The sequence below is a fragment of the Micropterus dolomieu genome, linkage group LG04, assembly GCF_021292245.1.
Source record: "Micropterus dolomieu isolate WLL.071019.BEF.003 ecotype Adirondacks linkage group LG04, ASM2129224v1, whole genome shotgun sequence".
Taxonomy (NCBI): domain Eukaryota; kingdom Metazoa; phylum Chordata; class Actinopteri; order Centrarchiformes; family Centrarchidae; genus Micropterus; species Micropterus dolomieu.
This window is the reverse complement of record NC_060153.1, coordinates 18,707,653-18,729,864: the sequence shown is the minus strand read 5'-3', so window position 1 is coordinate 18,729,864 and position 22,212 is coordinate 18,707,653. Positions and strand designations below refer to the sequence as shown.

The 22,212-nt window shown below is 41.5% G+C and overlaps 1 protein-coding gene across 1 annotated transcript in view; it reads right to left on the bottom strand.

The window, feature by feature from the left end:
* Nucleotides 1–265: 265 nt before the first annotated feature.
* The window catches only part of LOC123969897 (CD209 antigen-like), a 30,977-nt gene continuing 9,030 nt past the window's right edge, over nt 266–22,212 (bottom strand). Inside the window, exons 2-6 of the mRNA XM_046047669.1 lie at nt 16,522–16,629; nt 16,247–16,432; nt 2,358–2,497; nt 2,147–2,247; nt 266–1,192 (exon numbers count right to left, since the gene is read on the bottom strand). Of these exons, the coding sequence (XP_045903625.1) occupies nt 1,051–1,192; nt 2,147–2,247; nt 2,358–2,497; nt 16,247–16,406 (543 nt within the window). The 5' untranslated portion in view covers nt 16,407–16,432; nt 16,522–16,629 and the 3' untranslated portion in view covers nt 266–1,050. The remainder of the gene's footprint in view (nt 1,193–2,146; nt 2,248–2,357; nt 2,498–16,246; nt 16,433–16,521; nt 16,630–22,212) is intronic.

The window sequence follows — 22,212 nt, the reverse complement described above, 5'->3', positions numbered from 1 at the left end:
ATACACTAAACGTTCCTACCTTCAGAGTTTCTTAAATAGCCTTTCTCAAACTTAAAATGAGCTATCTGATGTTGGCTAGCTGAAAGTAATTTCATTCAGTCACTATAAAATGTCATATTTTATCTAATTGTTAGCTAGCTGTAGGCATGAGCAGTGAAACTGAGGATTAGTTATTGTAGAGATAAATTTTGACATCAAAATAAGATATATTATTTTCCAAGTTCCTTTAATGAGCAGACAAGATTCATCAAAACATCTCTAAAAAACAAAACTAAGACTGTTGCGTAACTGACATAAATGAACTGAAAGCAGTTAATCACAGAAAAATCTAAAATACAGAGTTAAAATTGAATATGAATTTGGGAAATAAAGAATAAAATGTGACAAGATGGACTATTTACAGAAATACTCACACAGTTATAGAAAACACTTTATATTTATACTATCATACTTTATGTTTGATTGTAACAAAGAAAAGCATTAAGCAGATGTTTGTCAGTACATCAGGGAGGCAAGGTTAATGTTATGAAACAAGTTGGTGATTAGTTTTTTAGTGAACATTAATTGAGTGCCTGTGACGGGACAGGACTCTGGTCACCAGCATGAATGTCAGACGCGTTACAACCCATCCACCACCCCGACCTTCCCACATACACTCACTTTACACCTCACTATCTAAAGAGCACAATGTTTTCTGCATTGGCACTAGATATTGGCATTGGATATTAATTGTTTACTGCAGAAGGGTCCAATTGGATGTAACTTCAGCAGCAGCTCATAGGCTTGTGATGAAAAGGTTGCAGATCATGGTAAGGTCACAGGGTCACAATAAGGTGAGTCTAGCTCAGCCAGCAACACAAATACATATCAGTTTTTACATTCAAAGCAGTGAACCAAGCTGAATATTTCTACAGTTATGTTTGTTAATGAGACACTTTGTTTATACAGCAGCTTGCTTAGCATTATGTTAGTGTTGTTAGCTGAATCTGGAAATACAACAAAGTATCTCCTTGTCATTGATATCATTGTCTTGTAGGTTTGGATGCTGAGTTATACAGGCAGTCTCTTCTCACAGATCCAGAAGTTTTGAAGATTACACAATTCATCATTCCAGTTGTTGTCCAAATTGGAGCTTATTATTTTTGTGCAGTTTCTATCTTTTCCACCACCTGGCTGACCTTTGGCCCAGAAGCTGAAACCCCAAACCAAGAAATTTACACACCAGGAAGCATTTCATAGACAGCAACACTTTTACATTTCAACCCAACATCAACACAAAATAAAAATGTTTCAATTTTACAGATTGATATATTTATCTATAAAAATATATATATATGGTCTAATCAGGTGTGTAATTTGACTGAAAGAAGCTATAAGTCTTAGGGTGTTTATCAGTAAAACTATATAGTCAGATGTCATTAAATCACGATTAGGCCCTTGTGTCATCTTGTTTTCAAAGGGGTCCCAAAATGTTATATTGAGAGGTTAGTGGGTTATTATTACACAAATGAACACAAGATTTAACTAATGTCATTAATCTAACACAAAGCACAATGTTTGATTTCATTATAACGACATTATGCATCATGCTTTTTTGTACCGTGATTGAAAAACATCAGTGTGCTGTTTGGTTCTCTTAAGACAATGCTAGTTAATGTCAGTGAATTTTGTGTTTTTGGAATGAGCAAATATGCAAAAACATTTCTATAAATATTTTAAATAATTATTGTTCCAGTTAGAAAAATCCCTTTGTAAAGCAATTTCATCAAGGTTTAAAACATCAAGATATTTTAGAGACAGACACAGTTTTACTGTATTGAGCTGGAAATGAGCCATTGGCCTGGACAGGTTGTGTTTTGAAGTGGCAGAACTAAAAGGCAACAATTTTCCAGTTTAATTAACTCCTTGTGGAAAATTTAACAAAATGCCATAGTGACAGCAAGAGTATCTGTATCAGCACAAATGGTTTTAACTATATGGTAAACATTCACAGTCCTGCTCTGTGTATCTCATGGTAATGACATCCAACATGTGTGAGTGCACAGTTGTAAACTTTCACAGTCAATAACAACTGTCCAGTCAATAAAAACACTGGTAAAAAAATAAGAAGGTGCACTGACAGAGAAAATCAAAGTAATGTGTGAACCTTGTGGTCGGCGAAGTCCCATCCACCCATTTCCATGTCACCTCTTTAACTTTGTTGGTCAGTCCAATCCATGTGAGCCTCTTGAATTGACTTGTAAAATTCTTGTTGACAGAGAGAAACAGTCATCAATTCATGACATATTCATTCAGTTTTTCACTCTCTCTCTCTCTCACACAGACAAACACGCACGCACGCGCAGACAGACACATACCTGTTCTTCTTTGCTGTTGATAATCACCAGGTCTGCCCCTCTTTGCAGACAGTCATCTCTACTGTCTTGCCAGGACTTCTTCAGTAAAGAAATGTAATAGAAACTCCTGTTGAAATACACCCATCCTAGTTGGTCACAATCTGTGTCAAATAAAAAAAAAAAAAAAACAATAATCTTAAAACCTCCAAAATAATTTCTCTTAGGACAACAAAGGGCAGAGATAATCCCCATGTTTATCTCCATCCATCCATCCATCCATCCATTTTCTTCGCCTTATACGGGGCCGGATCATGGTGGCAGCAGGCTAAGCAGGTGGTCCAGACATCCATCTCCCCAGCAAGGATTTCCAGCTCCCCCAGGACGATCCTGAGGCATTCCTGAGCCAGGTAAGATCTAAAATCTCTCCAGGTGCTCTGGGTCTACCCTGTGGTATTCTACCAGTTGGATGAGCCCGGAAAACCTCCAAAGGAGGACGCCCAGGCAACATCTGGATCAGATGCCCAAACCACCTCAACTGGCTCCTTTTGAAAAAATTTTAACCTTTCTAAAAAAAAATGGTATGCTGATTATTTGGTGACATTTTAATGCATTAGCTGACCTTTCTTGAATCTAGTCAATAGTGATATTTTATGTAGCCACCTTTTAGTTAATGTTTATTGAAAGATAATAGCTAGTTTAATTCTAATTGTAGTTAATTTACAAGGTGACAACGCGAGCTGAGTGGAGGCATATCACTGGATATAAATCTGTGTCCGGCTTTTCCTTTTTCCGTCCCTCTGGACACTGGATGTGACATTTTTGATTTTAACAATGACAATTTCACGATCATGCTGACTTTATTTGTTTACCTCGCGTTTATGCCGCTGTCATGCCAGTATTGCTGCATACACCGTTCATTTGCAATGGGAGTCTGTGATCTTCCATCGTGGGCAAATCCTGACTAACTTCACCACAGATCAACTTCTCAATGTGCTAATAATTGATCATATTAAGACCGTCTTCCCTCATGCCTTGCTGGTGTTTGAAACAGCTATTTCTTACGGCTGCCCAAGGACTTCCTCCCATCACAAATCTTCTTTTAATGTTAAAAAGTCCCTTTCACGAACATTGATTTTATATTATATTATTTTATTTGTCTTTGGCAATGTTAATGTAAACCCGGGCCCCCTGTCTGATTCAGTAAACTTACATCATCTCTCAACGCCTACTGAATTTGCTAATAGACATGGAATTGGTTTTCTACATATCAACGCTAGAAGTTTATTACCCAAACTGGATTTATTGAAAACGTGGTTCATGTCAGCTAATCCAGATACTGTTGTGATTTCTGAAACTTGGCTTAAACCCTCTGTCCCTGATGATGTTATAGGTGTTGGTGGTTACAATGTTTACAGAACAGATTGGAAAGGGCATGCAGGTGGTGTAGTTATTTATGTATCTCAAAAATTTCCTATCTGTTGTCTGTTTTACTTTCTCAGTCAATCCCAAGACAGTTTGAACTTATTGCCTTAGACATTAAGGTTGCAAATGCTCCATTTACAATTATTTGTTGCTACAGGCCCCCCTCTACTGTTAATGAAACATTGTCGAAGTGTTGTCTAAATTAAATAATTTGGAAATTATTTTATTTGGTGATTTAAATTGGGATTGGTTCAGTGACAAATCAGAGAATTTCAAGATGGCTTGTAATTCAATAACTTATTGACAGCCCCACCAGACTCAATCCATCTAAGCTTAACAGTGACACCCTGTTAGATGTCATTCTCACCAACAGGGCTCATAAGTACACAGCAATAGTGTGTTCACGAATAACTTGAGCGACCATTGTGTAATTGGATGTGTGAGAAACACTAAAATACCTAAACTTACGGGTCTCACTGTTTCAAGACGCTATTTTAAACTCAGAGCAGGCCTTTTTATTGGCAAGACTAAATTGGGATTGTGTTGCATTGATTCCTACTGTAGACGAAGCTGTAGCTTTTTTTCAGCAACAGTTTCTATCGATTGCAAATAAACATGCCCCTTTCAAAAAGCTCAGAACAAAGAATAGAGATAATCCTTGGTTTTCTCAGGAACTAGCCCAGTTAATTCAATCAAGAAATAAACAGTGGTCCCTTGCAAGGAGGACCAAAAGTACTGTAGACTGGCAACACTTCAGAACTTTGAGAAATCAATGTACTTCTGCCATTCGGACCTCTAAATCAAATTATTACCTTACCTCAGCTAATGATAATTTTAACAATCCATTCAAATTCTGGAAAACAATCAAATTATTACAGAATAAAAAGGCAGCAGCAATTCAATATTGGAAATGTAACTTTCACAGATAAAAGTGATATATTAAATGTGTAGCATGACTACTTTGATCTATTAAAATTTATGAGAATTAATACAAAATTATGAATTTTAATATTCAGAGAATATTCATTCATATAGTTCTCGTTTCGCGGGGCACCACCGGAGATTTAATTCACCCAGAGTCTCCGGACCTCTGGGTAGCGTTTTTAATAATTATACAATTATTCACTAGTGATCAGTTAGTTAATAATCGCTCAATTATCTTAAATCAGTCAGTCTCATATTGAAGGGATAAATTCTCGTGGCAGGGACTTGGAGTTAGGCAACATACACACAATTCCTTTGATTACAGTGAAATTTATTAAGGTGAATATAAAAATGCGGTCAAATATACATCAAAGAAATAAACAATGGCTGAGAATGTGGGGTTCTATTGTGGGGAGGATTTGACTCATACGGCGGAAGAGAACTAATGAAAGTAGTTAGATGATACTAACTCGATTAAATTTGTCCAGCACTGAGTTGAACCAACCAATTCAAAATTAGCCTAGTTTGAACGTAATTTCTAGCTTAAGTCGGAGTTTACGTGCTACTAACGTTTTAAGGGTTGCACCAGCTGAAATACGTCCAACGTAGACATAAGTTACAACTTAAATCTTACACCTAGTCCTTAATAGGTGTAAAGTCCTCCATAAAATAGTCAAGTGTGTTGTCATGGCGCATCATTTTGAAAGGGGGGGGTGACTGGGATCAGGAGGAGCAAATTATACCTGGCTCTTCTGCGTAAACGAGCACACACAGCCTGGATGACAGCTCATTTCGGGTTAATGAAGCAAAATACAGATCACAGACTGATTAAGTTATGAATTAAAAATGTAGCGAAATTAAGAGTAGATTACTAGCCCAAAGAAAATATTGGATTAAAGAGTAAAAATATAAATAATAAAGGAACGTGAAAAGGCAATGACTTATTTTTATTTATTTATTTTGCAAATTTGCGTTACTTGTAACAAGTTACTACCCACCCTGCTGCAGGCGCCCTCACTGCTGTCTTCAGGTAGGTTGTAATAACAGCAGCACAGAGGAAAAGTCTGTAATATTGAGGCACTTAGCTGAACCTGCCTCCAGCAAACTCGTATTTTTAATCCCGTAACTTTTCAGCATCTCCTTTACGTTGTGTCGGATGTTTTCTATAGGCCTAACTTACATGATTTTTGTCCACGTTTCAACCGTTTAATTATATCTGATGTGGAGTGATTGATTGACTAGCCACTCATAGTAAACCTTCTTGCCTAGCCAACTCCGAAATCGCTGGAAAAAAGTGTGGGGGGGGGGACAAAACATAGATTTTGAAATATGAGGGGGATAATGGCTCCTACGTGTATATAAGGTATAATGTTACAATTTCATCTGCCCATTATACTTTACCGTTCGTTACGGGCACCGTTAAATTACGTCTATGTTGTAGTTAACGGTTTTACCACTCGATGTCACTGTGAGACTAGCTGTAGATTAAGGTTTCATAGTTATCACCTAATCATAATTATTTGTCCTTGTATACGTACCTTTTTGTTGGTGTTTTGTTGCTATTTTTAGCCATTAGCCTCTTCAGTATTGCAAAATGTTGAAAGAGAGAGAGACAAACAGGCTGTGCGAGTTTAAGGACTAAAGATAATGGATTAACAGACTATTGGACATCACTGAACGCAGAATGCAGGGTTTTGGTCTTACTGCTTGTCACTTCTCCCAGCCGGGTCGCTGGTAACATTAGGCGGCCTCACGCTGGCGGAGTTCCGTGCGTTCTCGGTTAGGACAGCTTAAAGCCATCGGCCAGTCGCTTTCTCTGCCAGGGAATTGCTCCGGAGGTTCGTCTTTTGTCGGCTTACTGAAGAAACTCGCAGTGGGGGCCTTTCCAACCCTGGTCTGGGTCAGAGGTTTGGTCGTCCTTGGACCAACGGTTGCGGAGTTTTGTCTATTTATGTCCTAAACCAAGCCCCTTTACATGGTTATTGATCAATATCTTGAAAACAAAAGGAGCTATCAACAAGCTTTATAAAACTTTATATGTGTCAAGTCCAGTGATGATCCAGAGAAAGTTTGGTGGCAATCGGAGCAACGGTGTAGGAGATGTAAAAAATGTATTTTTCAAAAAATTCAAAATGGCGGAAAAATTTTATAGGCGGACCTTAATAGCCCTTGAGGCTTTTTTGTAGAGCACATTGAGCTGCACCTGTGTGAGAAATTTCAAGTCAATTGGACTTCCGGCGCAGCAGACAACAAATAATAATAATAATAATAATAACTAAAACATGCAAACATAGAAGGGTTCTACCGCTACGCGGTATGAACCCTAGTAACTAAAACACACAAACATAGAAGGGTTCTACCGCTACGCGGTATGAACCCTATAAAAAGCAAGTAAAGTTGCTGGGAACGAGGGAAAGCTGAGGTCGCGGCGCTTCGCATGTGTGGCTGGAAAATGAACAAAATCCTTCGCTGTGCCGAGTCGAACTTCTTAGGGCGTTGCCGGGAGAGAGAGCGCACTGGGCACGTGACGAAGTGCAGTTGGAGAGCCAGACAAGAGCGAACAAGAGAGACCAAGACAGCGTGTGTCGCTGTTTTTGTCTGTTGGGGGGTGGTTCCCAGAGGGCAGTCCTTTGTTCCCCTGAGGGAGGGCTTGTCTTTTCTTTAATTTTAATATGTCTAATCAAAAAAATCTATTTGCGCGTATTGTAATCAAATATCTTCCCACAATCAAACCTTAATTATCAAACGGGTATACCGTTCTTAGTTTTAAGCTTTTGATAAAAGGGAAAACAATTGTTAGTTAAAACTTTGACGTCAGCATTTCCTAGGAATCACATCAGATGAGAGGAACTTAACTAGCTTTCTGGATATATTGGCTGTTCCACGTTCTTAGAGAATATAAGCAAGATACACGAATGGCATCAGATTATGGACAAGATAAATACAGAGTGACATTTATACATTAAATGGCATTTCAGACGATGGCATGTCATACTTATTTTGTCCACTTGTGGGAGCTCAGGTTACATGAAGATAGCTTTGATTGACCTTAAAACAATCTTCTGCTCAGGAGCTGTGAAATTTTGTTATTTAACCTTTAATTCGAGCTGGAAAATTGCTTGAGTAGTATAGGATGACATTTCTTTATCATATCCTTTCTAAAGGAAGTGTCATAAAGTGTTGGGAACAAAGCATTGGTTACAACATGAAATGAATAAAGGTCAGGGATCCTTGCTGAAAATTAAAACACTGCAAAATTAACTTATTTAGATTCTTTTCAACAACAAATAACACCAACATGGTAAGATAAATACACAAATGGAATGGGGAGACCTAGTCAAGTAACTAAAAGATTTGATTAAACCAGGTAATGCTTTGTTGTGAGGAGACAGAACTCTTTGTTTACACAAAGAAGTTCAGGGCAGTGTCTCTGGTGTCCTGGAGTTTCTCACGCCTGGGCGTGAAGAGTAGAATATCCTTTGATGTGAGGTAATTAAACAAAGAGGAAGGTTGCCATGGTTACGTGTGTGGGGGGCAGTTTAGGGTTTCCTGCCCTCTCTTACGAAGAGTTCCGGCTGTTCAGGAGAAAGCTAATCTCTGGTGAGTGTTTCTTTGTCATTTTAACAGTCAGGCACCGAGGCTTATCTCGGCTGCTGCCAAAGGTGGCCAGTTTTACGATCAACTGCCCAGAAATAGCACTTGGGGAAAGCAACCTTTCAACCCCCCTCCTTTGGGGTCTCTTCAGCCGTCTGTCGAGGGTTGTTATCTCACCCCCTCCTTTTCTTTCTCCCAGGGAGAGAGGAAGAATTTGGAGTAGTCCAAATTTATTTGATATAAAATGCACAAATCCACACTGTTTGTACACTTCAAATGCCTTCAACGGTCATTTTGAGAAGGCAGGTCATTTATTTGATCAGCAGCTCCCATCAATTTCAGTTGATCTTTCAACATGTTTTTTGCTACCTAGTACATCCTCGACCTCTGCGTTCTCATTTGATTTTGAAGCCCTAAAATTTCAAGATGTTCTGCAATCACTGAATTCAATAGACCCCAAAAAGGCGCCTGGACCTGATGGTGTGGATCCCTTTCTGTTAAAGGTGGCTGCACATTTTTAACATGTCAATTAGTTTTAACCAGGCTCTTACATTACACCCCTATTCAAAGCTGGCGATCGATATGACATGAACAATTTTAGGCCAATATCTCCCTCTTTCAAAAATACTGGAATCATTAGTTGCTACCCAACTTAAATCATATTTGCACTTGCATAATATTTTAAATGAAATGCAATCCGGTTTCCGGTCAGGGCACAGTACAGTAACCGCCACTTTAAAAGTTATGGATGACCTTTAAAGAAAGAGGCTATAGATAAGAAATTTACCTGTGTTTCTCTGTTTATAGACCTCACAAAGGCGTTTGATACTGTGGATCATCCATTACTTGTTAATACCCTGTTGAGAGCTGGCATTGGATGCAATGCGGTCAATTGGCTATTGGCTATCCAATAGCTATTGGACCAATCGTTTACAAATGGTCAAACATGGCAATGACATGTCAAACCCAGTCCTTGTCACCAGGGGTGCTCCACAAGGTTCAGTTTTGGGACCCTTGCTTTTCCTAGTTTACATTTAAATTTTGTAAGTATCATCTGTATGCAGATGACACAGTTCTGTACTCCTGTGCCCCCACAGCTGAGTTGGCCTTTTCAAATGTGCAGGCAGATTTTGATACCCTGCAACATGCTCTATTAGATTTGAAGCTGCTGTTAAACCCACATAAAACTAAATTTATGGTTTTTGCCACTGGGTGAACAAAGCTACCACCCCTCTCCATCACAACCCTGGATGGAGTCTGTATCCAGTCTGTTGACAATTACAAATATCTGGGAATCTGGTTGGACAAAAACCTAAATTTTAAATAATATGTTGATTATCTTGCAAAGAAATTAAAATTCACATTGGGTATTCTATACAGGCTAAAGTCCTGTTTCTCCATGGCTTCATGAAAATGCTTAGTTGCTGGCCTTTTTCTGTCACCGCTTGACTATGGGGATACTATCTACAGGTTTGCCTCTCTGTCCACTTTGTCCAAACTTGATCCCCTTTATCACTCCGCTCTCAGATATGTCACTAACTCTAGTTTTAGGACGCATCATTGTATACTGTACAGATTGGTAGGATGGTCTTCTCTTTACTTGTGCAGGCTTGAACATTGCTATATTTAAATTTTTTTAAAAGATAATTTTAGGTAAACTTCCAAATTATTTAAACAGGTAATTTTTAACTTTTCAAAGCCGTCATAATCTCAGGCCACATAAGTGGCTACAGTTCAAAGCGCCTGCTATCAGAACAGAGGCTGGAAAGCTAAGCCTGTTCTATTATGTCTTGGAATGATGTGCAGACCAAGCTCAAACTTCAATCACTCATCTCTCTAAATGATTTGAAATATGAAACTAGAATAAAGGAGGTGGTCACTGCTAACTGCAACTGCTTTGCCAATTCTATTACCACTTAACTCCTTATTAAATCTATGATCTAATATTGTTTTTTTGTGAACAGTACTATGTAGGGTATTATGTAATACCTAAATGTTTGTGTTGTTGTGCTGTGTCTTGGCGTTGTACAAAATGTTTTTGTGGAGACTTGTTTTGCTGTGTTTTCTCTTGTACCTAATGATGTTGTTGTGATTGGTTTCTTATTGTTGCTTGGTTATTTGTGTGATCCTGCTATCTGACCCTGTCTTGACTAGGTCTCACTTGTAAAAGAGGTTTTAACCTCAATGTGACTTTCCTAGTTAAATAAAGGTTAAGAAGAAGATAAGATCAGCAGTATAAATGTGGATGATCACAGTAAAAAGAAAGTAAAACTGCAGGTAGTTGATTACTTCACATATTGACCAGCTTGGGGTGAGGGGTAGAAGGCATACAGATTTATTGTCCTAGACCTGAACATGCTCCTTATGTTCTTAGGAACAAACTACAAGAGACCATCCCCCAACACTGCTGGTATTCAACAACTGGCAGACGAGCTGAATGGTTTCTACTGTAGGTTTGAAAAGCCCAGAGTCGGACCTTTCCCCCACTCCAACACCATCTTCAAACAGTCACCTTCCCTCTCTGACCTCTCACCTGTACTCAAGATCTGTGAAGAGGACGTGAGCCACCTCTTCCAAAGGCAGAAGATCAGGAAGGCTCCTGGACCTGACAGTGTCTCACCATCGTGCCTGACAATCTGTGTAGACCAGCTGGCCCCTATCTTCACTCAGATTTTCAACAGATCACTGGAGCTGTGTGAAGTTCCCTCCTGCTTCAAACGCTCCAAGGTCATCCCGGTCCCCAAAAAACCCTCCATCATCTGAATGACTACAGGCTTGTCGCCCTGACATCTGTAGTCCTTTGAAAGACTGGTGTTGGCCCACCTGAAGGACATTACAGGCCCCCTGCTGGACCCCCTGCAGTTTACCTACAGGGCTAGCAGGTCTGTGGATGATGCTGTCAACTTGGGTCTGCATTACATCCTGCAACACCTCGACTCCCCAGGGACATATGCAAGGACCCTGTTCGTGGACTTCAGCTCGGCGTTCAATACCATCATCCCGGACATCCTCAGCAAGAAACTCACCCAGCTCACTGTGCCAGCCTCCACCTGTCAGTGGATCACAGACTTCCGGACTGACAGGAGTCAGAAGGTGAGGCTGGGAAACATCACATCCAGCACCCGGACTATCAGCACTGGCGCCCCCCCCCCCAGGGGTGTGTGCTTTACCCACTGCCACTCTGACCCCCATCACCATACTCAACAGCCCTGTGTCTGCTGTGGAATCCTTCAGGTACCTGGGTTCCATAACGGGGCTTACGGTAAGTAGGTCTTAACTCAGCATTCTAAGTCCGACCTAATAGTTACGACAGTTGCACCATCCAGGCTTAAGTCCTCTTCTCACTAAGACCGGGGGCACAAATCTTATGCCTAGTCAGTAACAGGCGTAAAGTCAAAATCTAGGCAAGTTTCTATAGTAACCACTTGATTACTCAGCAGTAAAGACATGCCGCGCCTTATACACAGACTTTACAATGAGCGGGCTTTTAGACGGGAGAGAGTTATTGGGGACAGAAGCAATCCATTGGACATTTACAATGATGAGGAGCTGATTCAGAGGTTTCGATTCTGTCGGAGAGATATATATGAACTTATTGAAGAGCTGTCACCCGACTTACAGTTTGTGTCGGATCACAACGCAGCATTGACACCCGCATTACAGCTGTTAATAGCGATACGTTTTTATGCAAATGGTGCGTTTCAAAACACTGTTGGAGACATGATTAATGTCCACAAATCCACCGCATGTCGGGGCATCCGCAGAGTGTCACTGGCACTGAGCCTTTGCCTTCCGCGATCTGCTCACCTCCCCACTGAGGCCGAGTCTGCAGTGATGAAACACCGACTGCAGATTGCTTGTGGGGCCAATTATAACATCTTTAATTTGGTGGCAAGATGGCCTGGATCTACCCATGACGCACGCATCCTCTGAGAGAGTGCGTTATACCAGTATTTCGAGGCTGGAAGAGTGAACAGGCTGCTTCTCTGCGACAGTGGATACCCACTGAAACACTGGCTGATGACGCCTATAATTGCTCCGAGGACTGAGCAAGAACGACAGTTTAACACCATCCACACCACCACTAGGTCACTCGTTGAGCGGTGCATCGGAGTCCTCAAGCGCAGGTAAAATTCTTTTCGCAGTGTCTGTGCCACTATCCATGGTGCTGATATAGTGTGGTCACTAGATCACTGAAAACTATATAAATAGACAAGGCATAGGCTATATAAAACTCGCCAAAAGTGACACATTTAGGTTTTACAGTAATCATTAATTCATTTTTCTAGGTTTCATTGTCTTCATTGAGAGATGCGGATGCACCCTGAGCGAGTCTGCACCGTAATAGCAGTGTGCACTGTCCTCCACAACATCTGTGTCACCAAGAGGATCCCTCTCCCTAGGCAACACCATCAGCTGGTGCCGGAGGAAGGTGCCGACCCTGTGGACCATGCAGGGCATGAAGATGTCGGTGGACGACTAGTCTGTACACGCATTATTAATGCTTTATAAATGTTATAAACTACTGCTTCACTTAAAATAATTCTGCTAATTATCTCCAGGTTGTAAACCATAAAAAATAAGCCACAAAGAAAGGGTAGGTCTATAATAAACTCTTTTTTAATTTACATATAATTGTCATTGATTCATTGCACACAATTTTCCATTAGGCTTATTTACAGAATTACAAAAGACCGCCCATCCTCTTCAGAAATAGGTGAAGATGACCTGTTGTTGCAGCAACTGTATTTCTAACAATATTTTTAGTTTTTCAAGTTCCAGCTTTTCCTGCTCGGCCTGTAATTTCTTTGTTTCAGCCTCTACTCTAACAATTTCCTTCTCAAGAAGTGTCTGCTGCAGATCATCCAGCCTCCTCCTCCATTTCACCGGCGGTGCACCGCTGCTGCCTTCATGAGAATTTTGTGGAGTGACTTGGGCCTCCATCGAGTCTGAAAATACAGAGAAACTGTCATAGTCCTACTGTTATGTGACAACTACTAATTATTGTAGGCTACTCTAATATATAGGCTACACACCTTCAAAATTCACACTCTCGCTTGAGTGGTCGACATCCATCTCTGGAGAGACAGCAGTTTCTTCCAGGTCGGTACCGCCACTTTCCGCACCGACCAAACCAATAAAAGCTGGGGAATCCTCTCCAAAGATATCCACAATTATGGTACTGTACACGGAAGTTTTTAGGGGAGGACCCCCGCCGGACGGGTGGTGTTTTTTTGAAGACAAATCTTTTTTTGGCTTTGCTCAGGAGGTCTTTCCACTTTTTCCTCAAATTGCTCTCTGTCCGAAGGCAGCCGGAGTCAGAGCAATCGTTAATCCCCTCCGTTATCTGTTTCCATGTTGTTTGTTTCTTCTTGTTCGTTATTGAGTTTGATTGCTTGGGAGTCAGTGTGTGTCTGTGCTGACTGTACAGCTCAATTAACTTTCGTATAACAATGTCGGTGAAATTTCCTTTCCTTTTTCTTTGACCCTCCATTGAGACAGCTACAAGTTAACAAAACAGCGGAAGATAGTTTACAGTGTAACCCAACAACGCACGCTGCTAGGCAACCGCTATAGTTCTGTGGCCATTCACATGAACGTTAAGCCTAGGCTTAAGTTTGGTTGGTGCTACCGACGTTAGGTCAACTCTAAAGACTGGTCTTAACTAAGACTTACTTAGCAGTTAGGACCAGGCTTAGTAAAGCCCTGTTGGTGCAACCGGCTCCAGGACCTAAAGTGAGAGCTCAACACGGACACCATCATCAAGAAGGCCCAGCAGAGGATGTACTTCCTGCGTCAGCTCAGGAAGCTCAAACTGCCTAAGGACCTGCTGATCCAGTTCTACACAGCCATCATCCAGTCTGTTCTCTGCGCCTCCATCACTGTCTGGTTTGGATCTGCCACCAAAAAGGACAAGAGCAGACTACAACGGACAGTCAGGACTGCAGAAAAGATCATCGGTGCCAACCTGCCCTCCATTCAGGACATTTCCAGAGTCAGGAAACGGGCAGGAAACATTGCTGCAGATCCATCTCACCCCGGACACAACCTGTTCCAGCTCCTCCCCTCTGGTAGGCCAAAACCAACAGACACAGAAGCAGTTTCTTCCCACAAGCCATCACTCTGATGAACAGCTGATTCTGACTCACAGTGTCAGGAACAATTCCTGTGCAATAACCCAGTAACTCTGTCTCTAATCAGCCACCTGTTTACTGGTTACCACTTATTATTTATTTATTCACCATTCTCTATTTCAGTGTTGTTCATACTATGTCATATTGTATATACTATATACCAAAACACCTACCTCAGGTCATAAGGTCATAGGTCTTATTTATTTTTTCCAGCATCCTTTGCACTATGCTCCATCACACTGTGTACATGTGTACATGTATGTGTACCTGTATATCATATCCACCTTCTACATGTACATAATGAGAATAATAGTTTACTCTTGCATCCTTTGCACTCTGATCACTGCAGTATTTGTCAACACTAGCAGGACTAAAGTTACGGTACGGCTGTGTTAAAACTATAACTTAGCACAACATAACTGCGCTGTAATAACGTTATGCTTTATTAAATGTCACAAAATTATCAAAATAGATATTAGATATATGTCAGTCCAGTGACTGTTACCTGACAACAGAATTGCCTCTCATTCCCCAGTGCTGGCAGTAAGTCAGCCTGCCGAGTGAAGACAGACTCCGAGGAGGACCCATTGAAGCGCTGAACGATTAGTTCATTCCTGCTCCACAGTAGTTGAGATGTCACGTGACAAAGGAGCGACTCAAACCCAGAGACCCACAGTTGAGTCCTGAACTAATCAATTCTGTTTCCTGTGCTGCCTGCTTACCACAGCCCTGTAGCCAAGCTGTCACGGGACAAATGAATGACTCAAACCCAGAGACCCACAGTTGAGAGTCATGAACTAATCAATTCTGTTTCCTGTGCTGACGGAGACCTTATAGCTGCTGTGTAACGAGTGAACGTAAAAGTCCAAGACTATTCACGCATGTGTAAAAATGAACGAATTACTCACTGAGACAACCCATTCCTGCTGAGTCACATACAAGATTAGGTCAAATGAACGAAACGTTCTTTGAACGACACAACACTAGTGCCGGACGCAACAAAGCTAGCTTTGATGTGAAGGTGTTGTTGGTGGGGAGTTAGCTCTTTGAGGAATGTAATGTGTTTTAATAAATACAGTTTTACATTCACAAAAGAATCACCACAGTGTACACAAGCAACACGTTTTAGAAAAGTGGCTTCTTGAACTTAGCCTTAGCCTCACGTGAGGAGTTAGCTCTTTGAGGTGTGGTGTCCGAACAATAATGCTGCGATGATGTGTTGAGAGGAAACCCGCTTGACACTGTTCTTGATCATAAAAGTTTATTAAATCAAGGAGTTCAGCATCAATTACAAGCTCTGCAGCAGCTTGGAGAGTGACCCAGCCCAATGGCCACTCTGTCTCTCTGTACATCAAACATAGCTTATATAGGATGTGTTTAGGTATCTGTACCAGGTACTGGTAAAGATACCTGTATATCTGTACTGGTACCATAGAAGGGTTTGAGTCTGCAAAATAACGCTCAAACCCATAGAAGGCTACAGTACTATTCTGAGGTAACAAAACAAGGGGTTAGAGGTCAAATTCTATAGAAGGGTTCAGTCCCTACATAACCACCAATCACTGCTCTCCCCTTAGGTCACTGACCCTCTGTCCTGCTGCTACAGTGCTATTTTGAACTGTTATGAGTCAAATGCACATATATTGCACACCACAGAGGAATGTAATGTTTTACAAAAACAGTTTCCACATTCACAAAAGCCTTACCGTGGTGTACACAATGTGTTAGGAGACACACTACTAAGTATGTAAAAATGATAATGAAGTGCTAAAATGGTGAATTTAAATATTACTTTGAGTGATTATAGTCAGCCAGAATAAAGAAAGAAATAATTACCTTGAAGATTTTTCTGAAGATCATTTGTCTCCATGGTTATGTTTTCAACTCTTTGTTGGAGGCGGTCTTGCTCTTTAGTCAGGTTGTTGTAACTGGTCTGAAGCTGGTCTAGTTCTTTGGTCAAGTTGTTGTAACTGGTGTGTAACAGGACCATCTCCATTTCCCACTCAGACTTGCCTTTGGTGACTGTTTGGCACATGAATAATGAATGAACAAACACTGTTCACCAACATCACTGTCTCAGTGCTTCATCAGCATGCTAACAAAGTACTCACACAGGAAAACCAGAGTTATGAGTCCAGTCAGGAGGAGAAGACACAGCAGACCCAGAAACACTGCAGCAGCACTGCAGGAACTCTTATTTACTCTTTTACCTCCAGCACCTGAAATTAGGAGAAAATATTTGTACTGTATTTAAACACTAAGCTGAAGAGGTAAGTCATACAGTTTTTGTTTTTTGGATTCCTCCTCTGACAGGAAGTTCCAGAGGAGAAGATCAAAGACATTAAACATTGAGTCTCCCAAGGTCTAAAGGGGACAGTATGATTCATCAGAACTGCATGTCGGGTGGTTAAAAACCACACCTGTGCACCGTAGGATTTTCGTTTACTTTCCGTTGCAAACTGCAATTCATCGAGTGGCCACTTGAGGCTGGCTGCAAAAGGGAGTCAATCTCCATTGACCCCCATGTTAAAATTCCCAACTTTACAGCAGAATAAAACATGTTTACAGCCTGGTTCAAAAAATGGTTTTAGTGCAAATCGCTAATTTTGCCCTTCGTGACAACTATAATAATAATAATAATAATAATCTTTATTTGTAGAGCTCTTTTCAAAAACAAGTTACAAAGTGCTTTTACAAGTGTAAAGACAATAATACCCAAAAGACAATAATACAAAAACTATACAAGATAAAAGCAAGAAAACATTGAAAAGACTAAAATACACGTTTAAGATAAATATAAAATTAGTAAAATACAATAAAATAAAAGGGATAAAATAAAGTCAAATAAGATCGGGAAAGGCTCTCCTATAAAAGTATGTTTCAAGAAGGGACTTAAAAGAATTCACTGACTCAGCCGACCTGATTTCCTTGGGCAGGCTGTTCCAGAGCCTCGGGGCCCTGACAGCAAACGCTCTGTCCCCTTTAGTTTTCAGTCGAGACTCTGGAACAGACAACAGACCTCTGCCCGAGGATCTCAAGGTACGTGCTGGTGTGTATGGGACTAAAAGTTCAGAAATATAACAAGGTGAGAGGCCATGAAGAGCTTTAAAAGTGATCAATACAATTTTAAAGTCAATTCTAAAACAAACTGGGAGCCAGTGTAGTGAAGCTAAAATAGGAGTAATGTGGTCATATTTCTTTGTTCTGGTTAAAAGCCTGGCAGCTGAGTTCTGGACGGTCTGGAGTCGATCAATAGATTTTTGGGTTAAACAGGTGAAAAGGCTGTTGCAATAATCGAGGCATGATGAGATGAAGGCGTGTAAAATGGTCTCGGTGTCCTTAAAAGTTAACATAGATCGAATTTTTGCTGTATTTCTAAGTTGATAAAAACATGACTGAACAAGTTTTGTGGTGTGCTGCTCGAAATTTAAATTACTATCAAACCAAACACCAAGGTTCTTTGCAACAGGCTTAATGTGATTTACTAGGGAACCAGCAGATGGCAGTATTTGTTTAGGCATCTGCTGGGATCCGATGACCAGGATTTCTGTTTTGTCTGAGTTCAGCTAGAGGAAATTATTTGACATCCAAAACTTCCTATTTGACAGGTAGGATGAAAACCATTCTAGGGCAGTACCAGAGATCCCCACCCAGTGCCTCAGTCTGTCTAACATTATGTTGTGATCAATGGTGTCAGAAGCAGCGCTAAGGTCCAGGAGTACCAGGACTGAGCACATACCTTCATCAGCAGACATTAAAAGGTCATTGGTGACTTTAAGCAGGGCAGTCTCAGTGCTGTGTGCTGTGTACTTCCTAAAACCAGATTAAAACTTTTCAAATATTTTGTTATTTTCCAGTACAGTGAGCAGCTGTTTGGACACAATTCTTTCTAGAATCTTTGCAATAAAAGGCAATTTTGAAATTGGTCTAAAATTATGTGGAAAGGAGGGATCTAAATCAGGTTTCTTTAAAAGTGGGTTCACGCAAGCCGTTTTAAAATAATCAGGGACACAGCCAGTAGATAGGGAGCTGTTGAAAACAGAGATCAAATGGGGCCCAACAGAATCTATTACTTTCAGTAAAAACTTGTAGCTATTACATCAAGTGGGCTGGAGGACACTCTCATTTGTGACACTGTTTTTAAAAGCTCAGAGAAGTCGATGGGATAAAACTAGTTAAAACTCTCTTGTTGCTGGTGAGGAACCTCTGAGTAAGAGGCCGCGGGGGTAATAGAGGCTCTGATTAACACCACCTTATTGGTAAAATAAGATAAAAACAATTCAGTCATCATTACTTCCAGCTGAGGCACAAGGAGGGGTTGGGTTTACCAGCTGATCCACAGTCTTAAACAGAAACCTGGGATTGTGTTTATGTGTAGTAATGACTTCAGAAACATAGTGTGTTCTCGCATCCTTAACCATGTTATTGTAGTTAATTAATAAATCCTCCAGACTGAGGTAATGGACTTGGAGACTGGATTTTTTCCATCTGCGCTCTGCTTTCCTGCATTCCCTTTTTAGGCTGCGAATGCTGTCATTTATCCAGGGTTGCTTAATAGCTTTAGATGTAGGCCTAACCTTTAGAGGAGCAGTAATATTTAGTGACAAGCAGATATGATTGAAGTGATCGACCAGATTGTTGGTGTTGGAATCAGACAGGTGTTGGCTTTGGCTCTGAAAGAATGCGCAAAACTTTAAACACTTTGTTAATTAAAAATACGAGAACACACGGAGCTTGGTGAGGCGGCATGAGTAACAGGCGAATCGCAGCTAAAAACAATACATCTGTGGTCAGATATGGTCATGACCACTAATTCCACAGAGGAAATGCTGACACCCAGGGTAAAAACCAAGTCCAGTGTATGACCATGGTTATGTGTTTGCCCTTTGACATGTTGTTTGAAGTTAAAAGAAGTGGCCATATTTAAAAAGTCAGTTGCATTAACATTGGTGGGGTCATCAACATGAATATTAAAATCGCCACAAAGAACAATTCTGTCATAATTTAAAACCAGAGTAGATAAAAATTCAGGAAGTTCTGATAAAAATCCTCCAGGCAGTTTTGGGGGGCGACAAATATGATAGGTTGCAGCCCTCCAACTTTAAGAGTGAGAACTTCAAAGGAGTTAAATTCATCACAGCGTACTTGATGACATTTTAAGTATTTCCTATACATGCTCACTAGCCCACCACCACGACCACTGACCCTCGGTTGACTAAAACAATCATATTGAGGCGGACATATTTCAGCTAGCTGGCTATAGTCATTCATCTGCAAACAGGATTCAGTTAAAAACATAAAATCTAGATTTGCAGACAAGATAAAATCATTTAAGATAAAAGTCTTACTTGATAGAGATCTCACATTGAAGAGAGCCATTTTAAATGAGTTTGTTCTGGGTGCTGGAGTTGGTGCAGTTGTCCTAATCCTTAAGAGATTACTATTATTTCTGTGTGGGATGTGCACATTTCGGTTTACTGGTCTATGCGTGATGATGACAGGAATATAAGTCTTTGGAACAGTGCTGGGAGCAGACATCTTTACATGCCAGCAGGTGGAGACAGTTGTTTGTGGCAGTGAGGCAGAGATCTGTTCAGTGACCGGTGGTGTGTCCAGGTGTGCTGCATGAACGATTAGTCATTCGCGTAAGTCATGTCTGGACCGCACCACATGCTGTATGTGAGCAGCTAACATTTCTGAGCCCCGTTTATTTGGGTGAAGTCCGTCTGTCTTAAAAAGAGACATTCTTTGCCAGAAAATATTAAAATTATCCACATAAGACACACGGTGAGCCTTGCAGGCGGACTGGAGCCAATCGTGGAGGCCAAGGAGTCTACTGAAGCGGCCAGCACCGCGACCAACAGTGGGAATGGGACAAAGAAAAAAACGGACTTTCCACACTGCTTAAAAAAGTTAAAAAGATGGTTAAAATCTGATTTTGTCAGTCCAGACTGCTGAAGAGCTGTGTCATTTGTTCCCACATGGACTATCACTCTTGTGATGGAGGACGGGAGCGATGGCATTAGGTCCTGGAGTTTTTTTAAAATGTCAGCCGTGGTGGCACCGGGGAAGCAGTGAGTGGTAGCGTTGAAGAAACGGATGTTTCTGGTTATGGAGTCACCAATTATTAGTGTGGTTGGGGAGAAAAGAGGACGAATGAGATGCCGGTTGTGGGGTTCCAGAGCAGGACTGAGCAGAATCTGCTTCAACACTGCGTGCGGACTGAGGATGGAGTGTGTGAGCTGCCGAGTGTTGTGTTGGAGTAGCAGTAACATACCTGAGAGAAGGGCTACCCGACGGTGCAGGGTAGAGACGGCCTCCGGAGCGTCTGAGCACAGCCTCCTTCAGGATCCTACGTCGGGAAGCGGAGGTTTTTGACCGGGATGATGGCTGCCGATCAGGCCCAGTGGCAGACCGGCGGCCCAGTTGATTACCGTTTGCCGCCAGTGCAGGAGATGTAGCTGGTGAAGGAGATGCAACAGTGTCGGCAGGCACTGTCCGCGGAAAGAGATCCGTATCAGGGAGACTCGAAGCTGCAGGTGCATCCTCTGGATGGACCGGAGTGTCGTCAGACAGGGTTGCATAGCAGTTGGAGAGGCTGATGTGCGGAGGAGAGGCAGCCCCATCCAAGCTTCTCTTACAGCCACGGACCACCACTTCAGACCAGGTTGACCGATGCTTCGGAGTCAAGCAGGAGGAAAGCCTGGGAAGGCGAGAGGGGTCCCATTACACGGTGTCCTGGATGTTAGCGGTTGTGCTAAGGGACACAATCTGTTTGGCTTGTACTGAAGCCACATCCATAAAGCCAGTCAGCAGGGAATCTTTCTGTTTGAGTTCCTCTGAAAATCGTCGGATGTCTTCCATAAGGTCAGCAATCTTTTTTTCGCTTTCCTAAGGAGTTTGCAGTCCTCATGGGGCAGAGTTATGTCGTCTAGCATAGCCGCCGGAGCTTTGTTGTGGTCAGTAGCGTTGATGGTGTTTTTACGGTCATCTAGCTTAAAATCCATGTCGGATGACTAAAATCCTTGACCCACGTAAAACTTGGGCGCTCGGTCCGCCGTCTGTTAGCCTCACTCATCTACACTGAGCCATGAGGCTCAGCCTGTCGGAGCCTTTTGGACATTTCTTCATGCAGATACCGGACGAATAATGGCAGGCTGTACAGTTCATTGGAGAGAGAACCTCCAGGAAATCCGTGTTCTACTTGGTGAGTCAAATTCCTGTATTTTATTTATGTGTTAACATTTAACAGGTATCGCTGTCGGCATATAGCTTGTTAGCTTAACGTTAGCTCGTTACGCTAATTAGCCAGATACGAGCAGCCCCAAGCTGCTAAGTTAGTGTAAGTAAGTAAGTTAGTGTGTTCTAACCGCAGCTTTTAATGAGTCAAAGACAAGTCAGCAAGAAGAGAGAAGCCAAAATGTAACATTATTAGATTAACCTTAGTTTGTGATGCTTTGAAGAAAAGGCGTCTGTGTGAAGTGAGTAAAGGCTCAGCTCTCAGTTAGCTGACGTTATGTCAACGGTAACTTTTACTAACGATGTGAGATTTAGCTACGTCCTGTAACGGAATCATTAATCAGTTAGATACTAGTCAGATACTATTATAAGTGGCTGCACCTGATCCCGATGGACACAAAGGGTTTAAAGGCAGAGAGCCGAGGGAGGAGTGGCTGCGGAGTTCTGCCTGAAACTGTCACACCGATGAGCACTGATGCCACTATTTGAGCTAGCTGTCTCTCCCGAGAAGAGCCGTGCACCTCCAAGTGTAACGTTACTGTTTAAAAACGATAACGTTATAC